This window comes from Salvelinus namaycush, chromosome 20, assembly GCF_016432855.1.
Source record: "Salvelinus namaycush isolate Seneca chromosome 20, SaNama_1.0, whole genome shotgun sequence".
Taxonomy (NCBI): domain Eukaryota; kingdom Metazoa; phylum Chordata; class Actinopteri; order Salmoniformes; family Salmonidae; genus Salvelinus; species Salvelinus namaycush.
Window position 1 is genome coordinate 15,260,246 of NC_052326.1, and position 15,788 is coordinate 15,276,033.

Genomic DNA, 15,788 nt, shown 5'->3' on the forward strand with positions numbered 1-15,788 from the left:
TCGGTGGTTGTTACTGAAACATACTGTGTTTCTCGTGTGTTTCAGCTCACAGAGTAATCCAGAGGATAACTACCAAACCAAAGATATCACAGCCAGCCAGCTGCAACAGTTGTGGTGTGACTGTGGGAGTGCAATACAGATCTAATAAAGACTTCTAAAAGCATTTATAGTACAATTTGTCTCACCAGATAGGTGCAGTGAAAGGTGTTGTTTTACAGCAGAGGTGTCAACTCATTTCATGGAGGGCCTAGTGCAGGGTTTCTCAAACTAGCAAGCTTTGATAATTTGAATCAGCTGTGTAGTGTTAGGGCAAAAACCAAAACGTGCACCCCTTGGGGTTCCAAGTACTGAGTTTGGAAAACGCTGGCCTAGTGTCTGCTGGTTTTTGTTTTTTCCTTTCAATTAAGACCTAGACAACCAGGTGAGGGGAGTTCCTTACTAAGGGAGAAGTGAAAAGTGAGACACTCAGCCCTCCGTGGAATGAGTTGGACACATGTTTAACAGGATCAACCATAGTAGTACGGTGCTTCTGGAGCGTATTAAGGTCAAGTGCCTTTGCTCATGGGTACAGACAGATTTTTTTTAATCTTGTCAGCTCAGGTATTGAAACCAGCGACTTTTTGGTTACGCTGTAACCGCTAGGCTACCTACCACCCACATTACTATCTGCAGTCAGTGTGGTACGTGGAGATGCAGTGAGTAATGGATGGTAGTGGTCAACGCATGGAATCGTCAGGAAATTTAAATAAAAAATGACACCCAATGTTCTGTGGTCAGAGGAAAGAGGACGGCTGCCTGCTGCACACAGCCGATGTTCATGAGGACAAATATAAGCACCCACCACACATTATCATTATCGGTGTCCCATCCTTAAAACCACTGTGACAAAATACACCAGGCACACACTCAAAAGAAAGTTGAGAATTTATTAGGATTATCATTGTATTAAATTCACAAACAAGACTGTTAAATTAAACAAGATTAAGAAAACAGGTGTGAAATTGAATTTTAGGGGGATTGAGTCAGGATTAGGAGTGGTGTGTGAGTGGGGGGGGGGGGGGGCAAACCAATGTACACTAAAACATCACCAAAGCAAAATACAAAAATGATTTGATCATGTTTCATTAAACAAAGGTTTGCTTATCTAATTTCTCTAGCTATACACGCACCATATGCTTTATATTATTCATCTCCAATGATAACAGTGACTGGGTTATACCACACACAGTCCAAAGGAAACTAACTTGGCATGTATGCCAAAGAACAGAGTAACAATTCCATCAAATAATGTACCTGATGTAAGAAGGGTAGGAGACTAGGAATACAATCAAATTCAAATAATTAAGCACCAATTATCAACTAAAAATGTAAAGTCAGACTTTCAATTTCTTTTGTATTGGATTTAATGTATATAGGCTGCTTCTGAAGTGTCTGAGTTCTTAGTGTGAAGAAAATCTGCACAAAACCAAATATACAGTATGTACAATGTTTCAACAGTACAAAATCTGGGTGGCTGTTAATGAGGGATAGTATAGAAATACAGTACTGCGTTTGATTTTCAAAGTTATATCTAGCAATTAAGACCAGATTTTTTTAAAAGTAGGTTATCTACTCTGCACCAGATGCCAAAAAAAAACAAAAAAAAACAGACAATATGCTATTCCACAGGCAATCATGACTCTTGGGGAGCGTGAAACATGCACAGAGTTCTCATGGCAACAGTTCTGTTCCAAACACTAGAAGAAGACTGGACACACAGAATGACCTAAATGGTGCTGCACCGGTAGACCTCCTATGAACATTGCAGGCTCCTTCCATGATGTACATGAACACAAGTCATCCACATTAAGTAGTGGTGAAGTGTAGGTAGGTAAAGAAACCAAATGGTGCGAGACCACACATCGTAGGAAAGCCTGTGGTTATGTAGCAATACCAACTGTTAGGGCAAACCAAATTGTGAACAGATTCATACATTCAGTCATGTGAACGTACAAAGCAAAAAAAAACAACGTTTGAACAGGATTAGTTCCATTTCGACATTTCGACATGAGTGATCCAATTGGTGCTTGCTGGGTTGAAAAATGAGGTAGCTCAATCATTGGTCAATTTCTTGGACTCGTTTTTTGCTAAATGCTTACTCAGCATCCATTGCCTCGGCAACATCAGCACATTCTAGCCAGAGGAGCCATAGCAATATAACCACTCCCATTCCCCCCTTCAGCCAATCACATTAGAGGTGACACCAAGCACAGAATCATCACAAAGACAGATCAAGATTGTCGAAGTCTAGGCTCATGCTAAGATAAGAGCAGTCAAGAGTTAAGTGGACGACTAGAGAACAATCAAGTGACGAAGCACAGCGTGGCTGTTGGTTGAAGGATAAGGGGTTAAGGAACTGTTGTGAGAGCTGTCGGCGACAGAAAGTGGGATTAAATACTAGAACCTGCATAGTTTATTATTTTGCCAAACCCCCTTTCACTTGATGCATACAAATTCTGATACAAAATGAAAACATCGGTCATCAAAATAAACAAAACAATTCAAACAGTGCAATGTTTTCTTCCTTTTATCTACACTTTATTTAGAACTAAAAGCTATTCTCTTAACAAGATGAAAAACAAAAACAATGTCTGAAAAACAGAAAGGAAAATGTTTCCTTGTGTTGGGGTCAAGTCATGAAGGGGTTGGTGACTTCAAGTGAGTGGGGGTCCCGTCCAGCCCCATCTCATCCACCATAGGACCCCATAGAATGTAAACCATTAACAGATCCACAAGCTACCTGGACGGGCTGAGTAAAGCTACAAGTACCAGTCGACTAGATTCACCTAAGAGAGAGAGCCCTACATACACATATAGATCAGAGACGAAGCCATTCATTCAAATGACCACTGGACAAGACTGATGCCATCTCTGCATCCAGTCATGAGCAGCCCTCTTAGGCTCCCAGACATGGAGTCAACACTTCCCTTCTCGCAGGGGGGACTAGTCTTCAGACACACTCTGGGCCTCCCCTCATATAACAAGTCCCCCACAGTGAAAACAAACCATTTTCTGTGTTAGATGGGTAGATAGATACATCCTATCTAATTTGTTGCATCGTACGTATAGATTTTTCAATATATTTATGTAATATATAAAAGGCTATTTGATTTCACCTAAAGCAAACCACCAACATAGGAGTATTTCAAGGTCCAAGAAATGTATCTCTCTACTGTAGGGTCTGGGATGGAAAGACAAACAGGTGCAGTCTCGCCCCTTCTCCTCCGAAGAGAATGGAGCGAGGAGTGAAGATGGCCAGGATTGTAGAATCACCCCCCCCCCCGCTCCTTCAGTAACGGCCTCCTGGCCTAGTTACAGACAGCATAGCAACGAGTCTCTGTGTCCAGCCACAGTTACAGTCCTGCTCTAGCTTTCTGGCATGGTCATCACTCATGATAGGTGTCCATACCCCAGCAACCCCCTACCCCCTCCACCAGCCCAGCCACACCCGCCTGTATGGGTTAATACTCCAGCAGGTCCCTGTCCAGGTCCATGAAGGGCTCGTCTATGTAGCTGGCTATGGCACACAGAGAAGTCCTGTCTGAGCCCAGCAGCACTGACACTGTCTCCTTCCAGTAGTCAAAAGGGATGCAGGAGCTCTGAGGGAGAGGAAACAGGGGGTTAAGACTTGTAAAACACACACTTTTTACCCAAAGAGGAGAAGGGGATATTCATGGTAAGTGGAGTAGTGCAAAATCGCAACGTGAAACTTTCCCCGGTCTTAGGAAATACAAAATACTACCGCCGCACCTGCCCGGTACCCCAACAAATTGTGGTGGACACCGACTAATGAAAACATAAGCACATTTATAGGATTTGAAGATTGGCCTCCTCCCGCGTCTTCCGAGACGCACCCAGCTCCGTGCCATTGAACTAGCCTCTGACTAAATGGCCCCTCACTAAACCTTGCAAGATTTGAATTTAAAGTTTAGTCAAAGGCTAGTTAAATGACAGGCCAGCCAGTCTACAGACTACAACTAGATCGGGTGAGCTCATAACAGGGACGCAAACTGGCGAAGGCCCAAAAAGGTGACAAACGTTACATATTTTCAGAGAATAACAAGTACCGGTACATAATACATATTTGAACAATCTCAATACTCTGGAAACATGTTTATGGTAGGCTGGCCTTGTTTAATTGATGCCGTGGGTCGAATTTAATCCACATAAGTGTATAGTTCCATATCACAGCGTGTTGCTGAATTCATGAGTGAAGAAGAGGGCATGTATAGGCCTATTTGGCAAGCCAGCTGTGCAGGGCTGCATCTCACTGTAGTAGGCTGTGTTTTGGTTATTTGGATCTCCATTCAAATCAAATTTTATTGATGACATACACATATTTAGCAGATGTTATGGCGGGTGTAGTGAAATGCTTGTGTTCCTAGCTCCAACCATGCAGTGGAGTAGTATCATTTGCCTTTTGTTTACTGTTAATGTAAGTAGCCTAAATATAGATTGTGTCGTGCTTTTATCAATCTGATATTGTTTACTAGGCCTACTTGGTACCACTGTTTTGTTCTATTTGAATTCATTCGTTTGCATTTGCAGTTGTCAGTATACTGAGCCAAACTGCTATCCAGTATTTTTGTTTGCATGCATGAATAACTAGGCTACTACTTCCAGCATTTATTAAGACAGCAGTGTTCACGCTAACATTCACAGGCTGTTGGTAATAGGTGATTTACCCTAATTTATCTTGTAGCCTATATTCATTACCAAAACAGCCTTGCTTCAGTGTGATAAGCAGCAGAGATGGGCTACAGATTTTGTGCCAACCTGTCACTTCCAAAATCACTCAATCAATGGTCTCAGAGTCTCGCCATTTTAACTTTATGGTTATTGTGGTGTAGCGTGATATAAGCAGAACTCAATATAAAATTCCAATGCAAGAACTCCCCCCAAAGAATTGACGAACCCCCAAAAATGTCGACTGCCCCCTTAGTCACTTTATCCTGGCGCCGGGTCTGGAGAGGAGCAGCTGAGTAGACTAATGGCTGGTTAGGGGATGTGACTGGCTGCTCACAGCTGTCACACGTGATATTGGATGAAGCTATCCGATTTGACATATATGACATCACACTCTGAACTCTGATATTCTATTTTAGCTTGTCAGCATAGATGCTAAAGTAGTTCGCTAGCTAACGTTAATGACTTTGTGTGTAATAATTTGCGCTATTGAAACATAAGTACGGCTTTGTAGTAATCGTATCACCGCCACCCCGGCGGTTACGAGTCACGAAGGCAGTCAAATTCCACGTGGCCGTTTAGTCACGGTAATTAGAGTTCTCCAAGCTCTGATGCTGCTGATGCTCATTAGTAGCCTACCAAATTTCGTAACTGCACTCTATTGTCCCTCTAAATCACTCTGACATCAATGCAAATGTAATCGAAAATCTAATCTAACACTTCATGAGAGCCCATGATCTCATGTTGCGCAACATTTCTATAGGCTATGTATGCAATTGCGTGAGAAAACACAGTGATTGGCTCTATTAAAAATAAGAGGATCCCATCAGCTTTCTATAGGCTAGGCCTACTATATTTATTTCTTAACTTTCCTAATATTAAGTACATTGCTTCTCTTTACAACAGGAGTATAGCCTACCCGACTGGCATGAAAATAAACCACGGGGAAATGTGTCCTCCATTCGCAATTTAAGTGCATAGATGTATTTTTCCAACTTTTTTTGACAGGTGCATGATAAATGGTCAATTCTAAATCAAAACAAATTTCACACATATATTATTTTGTATATGTAAAGACAAAATTAAATCAAGAATAGTCTGACCGATGACAATATTAGCCTATCACATGTGAATTCTATATTATCACTTGTGAATAATGGCCAAGCGTAAGGCAAGAAACAATGCCTTTTTTTGGCGACTTTTTCAAATCATAGTCGCACACCTCATGCAGCCTAGCCCATAGGCCTATATATGTTCTAATAAGGTTTGTATCACAACTAAAGTGGCCAAATAACTTCTTACAATTAAGCACATTAATCCTCTTTACAAGGGTTGTAGAGCTTAACTGGCGTGTGAGTTTCAAGTTTGGGGAAGATAATTTTCACCAAACAAATTCACCTTTATAATAAAATCATTACATGCATGATCACATTTACGGTCACTTTTGATAATGGTGTTTTCCCGCTAATGGAACATTCACGCTTATAACCTACTGCTGTGTGCACATTACTGTGCTTATAATGTGAAGAAATAGCCTAATAGTTTATCAACATTTTAAGCTAAACGTTCTGATCTGTTGCGTCAGCCTCATTGCATAAAAAAAAGTTTTGGGATTCTAGTGGTTATATTAATTTGGGATCCATCGCATCCCACAACTGTCCCATATGTTTGGAATATTTATTTCTCTCACAGAATAGGTCAACTTTTGTACTATGGGGGATAGTAGATTGACATAGGCTAGTGCTTTTGCTGTTCGTTAGGCCTACTCGTCTGGTTGGATGACGGAATGTAAATGTGGACAGTTCTTCAATATGCACCTCGGAATTGGATAAGGATGCACACAGTTGCGTCCCAATGTGTCTGTTCACTTGTAGCCTGCGAGGAAGACCTGAACAAGTGATGGAGAGCCATGTGAGTGAGAGGTGCTTCAGCGCATGCAGCACTCAGGGAGAGGCGCATTATAAATGATTATACTTAGCCCAAGGGCACAACGGCCACAAAAGGCATGGATTTTTTTTAGGGTTCATTACGGTCACACAAAGAGGATGCCACCGGGAAATATGAGGCATTATCAAGTGCTTGTCAAATTGTGAATGAGAGACTGATGTATTGTGTACAGTCTGTGAAAAAAAACAAAAGCAGAGCTCATGCCTTTCAAGCGGCTTTTTTCAAATCATCATTAGAGTCGCATCATGCAGCCTTACAATGTATTAAAAATCAAAACATATAGCCCAACGTTTGTAGAACAACTAAAGTTACATTAATAACTCTAAATTAAGCATATAGGAATACCTATTTCTTTGTTAACCGCTCAACACAGAATAGTTGCATGTGTGCACTCCCTCAAATTGTTTGGTGAAAATATCATTTCTATTTTATTCAGCTTTGTTCAATTGTATTCTTCATACTAGAAAAATAATGCCACAAAATTCAAAGAAAATCTTGTCTGCTAAATGAACTAGTGTAGCCAACAGCCATATGGCATAGCCAGATCAGGATAACTCAAGTATGATATTCTGTTATTCTGAAATAGATTACATTTTCTTCATATCATGTTTCTTTAGACCTGTCTAAAATAAATAATGGATTTATTGTGAAGGTGTAGGCTATATTACATGGATTTATTATACTTTTTAAAATGTAGATGTTCCAAAGGTCTGCATCAGTGGCTTGTAGGCTATGTGTGGAAGCCAGGAGATGCTAAATGTGTTTATGCTAATTAACGGTCAATTACCGTGAGACCGGCAGTTATTCGCTTGACAATCACCGGCTGACAAAATTTTGTGACCGTCACAGCCCTAAACATAAGCAAATTATAGTTGCATGTATCAAATATAACCGCAGCATTATTTCGAACACAGGTTGCTTACCTCAAGTTGCATTCCAAATTTCCCAGTCAGGAACAAAGTTTGTTGGGTGGAGTGGATGATGACTCAGCCGCCAGAGAAGGTAACGTTAGTGAGCACACAGTGGGAGAACCTCAATTGCATACTCCTCGCTCCTCAAACCCCAATGGATGTGAAAGCCAGTTCCCTCCCCTCTGACCTTCTCCTCCAATGGGTTTTGAGAAGGAGGCGAGGAGAAAGGATGTGAGGAGTATGCAATTGAGATTCTGTTCGCACCTCTCTTTTATAGCTCAATGGGTGACACACTCTGCGTACTTTGCCAGACCCCCCCCAAACATACTTTTTATTTACGGATCTACACAATTCATGTGAATTACCTATTTTGAGATCAAAACTGTGAATATCGCCAAGAAGCGGTAAGTTTGCATCCCTGCATAATATCTTTTTAAGAAAATAAATCTGGTTTTCCCTTGTTTGGGACAGAGCAGGGCGAGGACACTCACGTTCTCCAGACAGGTGCTGTCCTTGTCCTTGTTGAGGTAGTGGCGCTGCCAGAAGCGCAACAGGTTGTGGAAGTTGTTTAGCAGGCAGCCAGGGTATTTCTCTGCATACTCCTTCTCTCTCAATGTGTTAAGGTAGAAGGGAAGTTTACCCCGCCTCCTCGCCAGCATCAGGACCACCAGGCTGGTGTTCAGACAGCTCACATTCTCCTGGGCCAGGGGATGGGCAGGGCAGAGGGGGACATGTCAGTGCCAGATGTTGGAGAACAACAACCTCAAACCCTAACAAACTGAGGACACATTCCTCTTATCCTGAAAGAGAGGTACAGAGGTGTGGGTTTGTCTGGTGTTAAAGAGACCTGTGTGAGAGTCTGCACGTTGATGACATTGACCAGCCTGAAGAGGAAGGATAGCCTGTTCTCCACCCGGGCCATGTAGGACAGCAGACAGCATTCAGACAGCACCTCCACCACTGCAGGACCACACCCAGCAACAATTACATCAGGAACAGCACCATTATAATGCACTCAAAGCTTGAATTCATTCCAACATCGGCAGCTTGAGATCCTACATGTGACCCTCTCTCATCGTTCCATTCACGTACTATGGGAATAGACAGTGCGGCTTACCTTTCACGTCCTCTGTCTGGCTCTCGAAGCGGTCGAGGGACAGGACGATGCAGCGCACCAGCATGTTGGAGTCCACCAGGGAACTGTTGATCTGGGTCATGAAGATCTGGAACTGCAGCCGAGCCGAACAGAGGGATGGGACACACAGCATTATAGAACATACACATCGCAAAAACTTGGGTACATTGAGATTACTTATATATGACTATAAGAATCTATTTTGCATTATTTCATGTATTTTCTGGGACGATTAAAAGGACTGACAGGTTCCTCTCACATTGAGAGGGGGGGGGTTGCTACTCGCTAAGGGTTTCACCTTGTCGTCTGTGCTGACATATTTGTTGAACCTCTTGAAGGCGTCGATGTTGAACTTCATGAGTTCCCCCAGCAGGTCAAAGTAGCTCTGCAGGACGTCTCTGGACTTACAGCCACTGTCTATGATGCAGAACAGGATGTGTTCTAGCAGCCCCCTCTTCAGCAGAAACATCTGGTCCGCATAGGAGGTGGCTCCACGGAGGAAACTCTCCACTGCCCTGGCCTGCCAGAACCTAAAGGAGGAGTCTGGAGGCTCCCTCTTCATGACGGCGAGCAGACGTGTGAGGAGACCCTTCTTCCCATCGCACACTAGACTCCTGCAGGAGCACAAGGAGACAGGGAGAGTGCATTAGTGTGTGAATCACTCACAACAGATTTAGGACACACAATATGGTATTGCATTTGAGGTTTCAGAGAACATGATGCCTCTTTTGCACTGTAGTGTGACGTATTGAGGGTGGAGTCAAAAAGGTGGAAGTAGATGATGGGACAAATCCAGGCTGTATCACATCCGGCCGTGATTGGGAGTCCCATAGGGCGGCGCACAATTGGCCCAGCGTCGTCTGGGTTTGGCCGGGGTATGCCGTCATTGTAAATAAGAATTTGTTCGCAACTGACTTGCCTAGTTAAATAAAGGTTACATTTAGGATGCATACCTGTCTGTATTGACTAAGGCCTCCACCTCCGGTATGTTGGCCTTCAGAGAAATGGCACTCAGCTCGTTCAGCTCCTGACTGTTCAGAAGAAGGTACTTGTTCCTGAAATAAAGAAAATGTTGTTTGTTAAACTCAAGTGAAGCTAACGGGGAACTTTTGGTCAAACAGACTGTTTGAAGGTTACTCACTCGTGGTGGTCACTGAAGCTCTGGAGAAGCCTCAGAAACTGGATCTTGAAGGATATTTCCTGAGGGAAGGACAGAATCAGTGTGATTGATATTGCAAATGTTAAAACACAGCAATGGTAATATGAACCCAGATTGAGAATCCTAGAAAAAGCCACTGATCATGTCCAGGGACAGCTCAGTGAGAGACGAGTGCACTGCTTACCGGACTGCAGTCACAGTTCTCATTCTGGCCATGCACCACGTGATCGGACGAGGTGTACTTCCTCCAGATCAGCTTGTCAAACAGGTTGTTGAGACCTGGGATCAGACGGAACTCTGCTAACATCTTGTGTACCTGAGGAAGACGGATCAGGTGGTCAAATACACGCAAGAGCACAGGAGTGCCTACACCAGAGAGCCCTCTCCTGTATTAGGTGAGGTGTCTGCTCTGTCCTCCAGCCCCTCACCTGGTTCCTCTGACGGCCCATTAGCAGCACACAGAGCACGTAGAGCACCTCCACCTTGTACATGATCTCATGGACGATCTTCATGGACTGGGGCAGACGGTGCCTCAGAGGGCTGGTGGCCATCGAACTCTCATCTGATGACTCTGTGGAGCAGACAACAGGATGTAAAAAAATGAAAATGAGAAATGTTTATAGATAAGTACAGAGGTACAAGGGTAGGTGACAACCGAGATGTCCAGGATATTTCTGTATAGTACAATAAATAAACATTTCACAGGCAGAATGGTGCATCTAATGTTAGACCTTTTCAGTGATAACTGATGTTTAAGGCAGTGGTACAGAGCAGGAGGAGAGAGGATGCTGACCTGTGCTGCTGTGCTCAGCCTCCTCCGTGGCCATCTGCATGAGGGCATCCAGCACCAAGGCGTTGTCCAGCCACGTGTACCAGTCCTCCAGTTCCTGCAGGAAGTTAGACGCCCCGGTGGCCTCAGACACCTTCCTGGTGGCCAGCTTACACAGGCGCTCGATGAAGCCCGGGATGTTCAGGAGGGTAACTGGGAACAGGGAGGCAGGGTGGGCTCATTAACTGATCATGTAACGTTACTCTACAATAGTTTTAGGTTGAGCACCGACGAGAAAACTTTTGGACAGAATAAGGGTATCAAATTTAAATGAATACTACAAATGAACAGACGAATCAAACCAATACTTTAACAAGACCCTAAGAAAGGGTAATTGAGCTAAATAGTGAGAATAAAATCTAATTTCTCCAGTGTGTTCCCTTATCCCTGTCCTACCTTGATTGACCTCTGCACGTGAGGGGCTTGCGTTGCGTTTCTGCTGTGCATTCTTGGCCAGCAGGGTGTGTTTGTCATCATTTCTCACGTCGGGTTCTGAGATGGTGACAGAGAGGATGCGACAGAAGTTAGCCAGCTGCTGCTGGTCGAAGCTCTGGACCAGACCAGACAGGTTAGGAATCCCCTCCAACTGGATCATGTCCTGGGGCAGAGAGAAGACCAGGACCAAACAAATGGATCACCATCGGCATAACATGATCATGGACACCAAATCTCTACCTAGAGCAAACCCCCATACTCTGTGTGAACAATATTAGTATAAATTAAAATAATATAAAGATTTTGCCGTGAAGTTGCTCTGACCTTCTTGACGCCGAGAATATCCTCGATTAAAGTGGCAGTCTGTAGAAACGTCTTCTTGTTCGTCATCAAGGTGAAGAGAAACAGGACAAAGTCGTCTCTGGCTGCAAGGCTCTTTGTAACCCCTTCCGTCTGAGAAAATTTGGGGAGAGATTTGACGATTAATGAATGTTTATAGAGGAAAAAGCAGACATGACGAGTCCTTTTTTTTGCATATGAAGTGTTGGTCTGCGGCGAAGGTACTTACACATATACAGCAGTTATAAAGAACACTGAGGCAGTCCTTGACCAAGTCATCATTCACTGCAGGGACAAGAGACACAGACATGAATAGCAACGGTCCTTTATGTCAAAAGTGCAGCCTTCAGAGAGAAATTATATCAGACCTAAGTGTTACTGCTTACTTTGAGGTTTCTTCTTCTGCATAGTGAGTGTAGGCCTCATCAAGATCTCTACAAGCAGCTTCGAAGGGACGGGAAAAAAAGAATGCAATGAACAAACGTCGCCTGATAATATCTCAGAAGGCACTGATACACTGCAGTATGAGGTGACATGGCTGATTCAAGACATTCAAACTGGTCATTGATTACTTTCCATCACAGCACCGAACAAACTAGTAACAAGAGCATAATAAACAGTATGTAAACATACATCTACTCCACCAAAGAGGTCAAAGGTGTATGTGTTGGGAAAGGTGGATTCTTGAGCACTCTTCCTGTCTTCTGTGACAAAAGACATTGCCTCCATGGAAAGTAGGGATGATAGTTCCTGTTAAAAATAACGGATAATTAGGCCTTAATCTTAGAGTAAACTATACACATTCAGTCAGCTCCTATAGCCTAGGAGACTGCGCTTTGTTGATGTTGTGGTGTATATATTATCTGGGTACCTTTAGTACACTGTGTGTGTGGGAGAGGTCACTGTTAGGATGGCTGCTCTCATGGAGCTTCTGCAGCAGCTCAGGGATGCCGTGCCATTTGGCCCTCTTATCTCTCTCCTGGAGCAGAGCCTCTGGGAGCTGGAACACAACAAATGAGTGGTGAATACAGGAAATATGCAAGAGCTTAGAAAATGTCTCCAGTATGTTCCCGTGTCACAAGAACACTGACAGTTGATCATTTTACCCTACCCTCCGCACACCCACACAACCTCAGACAGATTTAATAAAAGCCTAGGTCTTAGTGCAAAATAATCACATCCTCTCCAAATTCCAGTTGCAGAGACCATCTTCTGGCACCAGTTAAGTCAGAAGTCATTCCAAATCATGCCCAAATGCTCCTCACAAATGGAGCACAATATAACTTTCAGTTCTCATAACTCAATTATTACTGAAACTTTGAGAGGAATGTGGCTCAAACTGCCATTTGAGACTTTTTATTGGAATCGGTGGAGCAACACATAGGCCTTTTCTATTCTTTACGGCAAGTTGGCAGTGAGTTAAGCAGGCCACATTTCACAAGAATGGAATGAGGCAAAGTAGTAAAAGCTTATCAGTGCTGCTGAGGTCTGAGGTTGCCTTGAAAAGTACATTCCTTAGTTTCAATATCAGAGAATTTGTCCCGTCCCCATTGCATGTTCAGAAATTGACACATTGACTCGGTACCGTTACCCCCTGTATATAGTCTCGTTCTTGTTTTTTTATTGTGTTATAATAATAAAAAAAAATTTAAGCAAATATTTTCTTACTTATTTATATATATATATATATATATAAAATAAAAAAATCTGCATTGTTGGTTAAGTGCTTGTATTTAAGCATTTCAGGGTCAGGTCTACACTGGTTGTATTCGGGGCATTAGACAAATAACATTTGTTTTGAAAGCATAAATGCCAAGTTGAAGATTATTGTGGAGACGGCAAAAGAAATATTGGGGGTAACAGATGTTACTGTTGAAATGATTGTTGACATGCTGAACAATCCTAAGGGTGGAGTGTTTCAGCATGATATAGATAAAGTTTAATGGGGTAGGGAAGGGTTTTTTGGGAGGGTGTGGTAGAAGTTAGTAGGGATTTATTTGGTTTTGGATTTTATTTTCATGGTAGTACAGAATTGGGCAGATCATGATTGAGCGTACATTCCAGCACAGTAGGTGGTGGCATGCACTGTAAACATTTGTTTGCGGACTGCCATGATCTCCATAGAAGAAGGGCAGGGAGTCAGAGGGTAATTCTAGGATAGACATCCTCAGCATGCAGAAGGTAGCTCTTCATGTTAAATGTATAATTCAAGAGGTTTGTTTTAAAATCACCACCATCTAGTCTACTGCAGCCATTTGTATACACACATGAATGACTGCATAATGTATAATTTCCAGTGGTGTAAAGTACTTAAGTAAAAATACTTCCTACGTCGTTTTTTTGGGGTATCTGTACTTTACCATTTATATTTTTGACAACTTTTACTCCACTACATTCCTAAAGAAAATAATGTACTTTTTACTCCTTACATTTTCCCTGACACCCAAAAGTACTCGTTACATTTTGAATGCTTAGCAGGACAGGAAAATTGTCTAAATCACGCACTTATCAAGAGAACATCACTGGTCATTCCTACTGCCTCTTATCTGGCGGACTCACTAAACACAAATTCATCGTTTGTAAATTGTGTCTGAGTTTTGAACTGTGTCCCTGGCTATCCGTAAATGGTTTGGTTTACTTAATATAACACATTTTAAATTATTTTACTTTTACTTTTGATACTGAAGTACATTTAAAACCAAATAATATTAGGCTTTTACTTAAGTAGTATTTTACTGGGTGACTTTTACTTGAGTCATTTTCTTTTAAGGTATCTTTACTTTTACTCAAGTATAAACATTGGGTACTTTTTCCACAACTGACCATTTCCAGAAGATTATTTGCAAAAAAGGTGCCGTAGATTTTTCAACAGTGCATGAAAGAGAAAGGTTTTTGCCCCTGTAAGGTTTATTTATCTGGCTAGTAATGGGAGGCTCACATGAGCAAAAACAGGTAGCTAGTTAGGTAAAATACCTGTTAGCAGTATAACGACTGAGCCGTGACCAGTCACAGATGGGCGGCACCCATTTATGGAAACGAAAGTAGTTGGGGGCTGGTGTCGTTAACGTTATGTAATCACGCGTGTTGTTTCAAGTTATTTCGCGATTGTTCTATCTAGCAGGTTAAAAACATCCTGTCAAAATTCAATGGCTTATTTGCTCCCAATTTGCTGATCAAATTTAAAACCAAGCTAGTTAGCATTAGCTAACTGATAGCCAAACTGAGCTAGCAGCAGTGGCGCACTCTTTCCGTTTCGCAAAGTCATCAAATGTTAGGTAGCTCGCTAATATAACAACATTGAGTAATACAACTAACTACAGATACCAATTGCATGTAACGTCATGGATGGGAACAGACAAACATACGATAATACCAAAGATAACTAACTACTTACGTTAGCTACAGCTAAAAAAAAAGGTTAGCGTAAATATACTAGCAACATTTTTATCTTAATCAACAAAAGAGCTAACAAGTGCAGGCTACATGAAGGTTGTCGGCTGTCATTTTATTGTAAGTAGCTAATTTGCGGGTGTATTCCGACTTTGTCATATAGCGAAATTATCACATTATTCTGTAGCATAGACAGCTAATGTTAGCCAACTAACCAGAAAGTCTGATAAAACAGCTAGCTAGCTTCCATATATATGCTAACGTTAGCTAGCTCTCAGCAGGGTTACCAAACGCAATCCCAACCAGGCTTGAGTCGTCCTCCCCCTTTTCAGATACCTTCATTGCCAAGACATCGCACAAGTTGTCTTACCTGTGTCCCTCTGCTGAAACCCTGGCCTGCGATCTGACTGTGTGTGATCTTTGCAATGATATTGCGACTGCTTCGTTTTCCTCCAGTCCAAGGGGACTCAGACCCCAGAAGCGTCGCCATTATTTATTTTTCCCGAACAGTTCTAAGCAGGAAGTTCTGTGGATTTAGCGAGCTATGGTTGATACAAAAATATTCCCATGTATCTAGCGGTATCTAGTGGTAGGATTTGAAAATGGTTTTGACATGAGATGCTTTCTCTTTGTGGCCCAGATGTGAGAGAACTACAGCATCCATTGTCTTGTATGTTTTGACGATCTTGTTTTTATAATTAAGAGGTTGGCCATGATAAGAAACCAATGAAACAAAACAGTCAATCAGAACTATTTATTTATTACTCATTTTCACCCGCAGCCATATTCTGGTAAAAACGTCTGAGTTAGTTTCAAGTTATATGGGGATGTGTGAAATGTACTCCTCAGCCTTAAGTGTCTCCGCTATTTGCGCTAGCTTTTCGCATGGCGTCGAGTGGAAAGATGCTTCAGAAGGGT

General features: G+C 42.3%; 1 protein-coding gene across 1 annotated transcript; it reads right to left on the reverse strand.

The window, feature by feature from the left end:
* Positions 1-906: 906 nt before the first annotated feature.
* On the reverse strand, positions 907-15,408 carry trpc4apa (transient receptor potential cation channel, subfamily C, member 4 associated protein a). Its single transcript, XM_039015754.1, has 17 exons — positions 15,241-15,408; positions 12,352-12,480; positions 12,114-12,230; positions 11,867-11,924; positions 11,710-11,765; positions 11,466-11,594; positions 11,103-11,304; positions 10,671-10,859; positions 10,306-10,448; positions 10,062-10,193; positions 9,860-9,918; positions 9,672-9,773; positions 9,017-9,332; positions 8,701-8,812; positions 8,431-8,543; positions 8,075-8,281; positions 907-3,638 (listed from the first exon to the last, which is right to left on the reverse strand). Exons 1-17 carry the CDS (start codon positions 15,358-15,360, stop codon positions 3,501-3,503), a joined length of 2,322 nt encoding a protein of 773 aa, XP_038871682.1. The 5' UTR covers positions 15,361-15,408; the 3' UTR covers positions 907-3,500.
* Between the last annotated feature and the right edge of the window lie 380 nt (positions 15,409-15,788).

Bases quoted from the DNA above. Each gene is read 5' to 3' on its own strand.
- trpc4apa (XM_039015754.1), bottom strand. From the start codon at position 15,360: ATGGCGACGCTTCTGGGGTCTGAGTCCCCTTGGACTGGAGGAAAACGA. The intron at 12,481-15,240 runs GTAAGACAACTT...GTTGTGTTCCAG, and splicing joins GTTTCAGCAGAGGGACACAG to CTCCCAGAGGCTCTGCTCCA. The intron at 8,813-9,016 runs GTGAAACCCTTA...GCTCGGCTGCAG, and splicing joins ATGTCAGCACAGACGACAAG to TTCCAGATCTTCATGACCCA.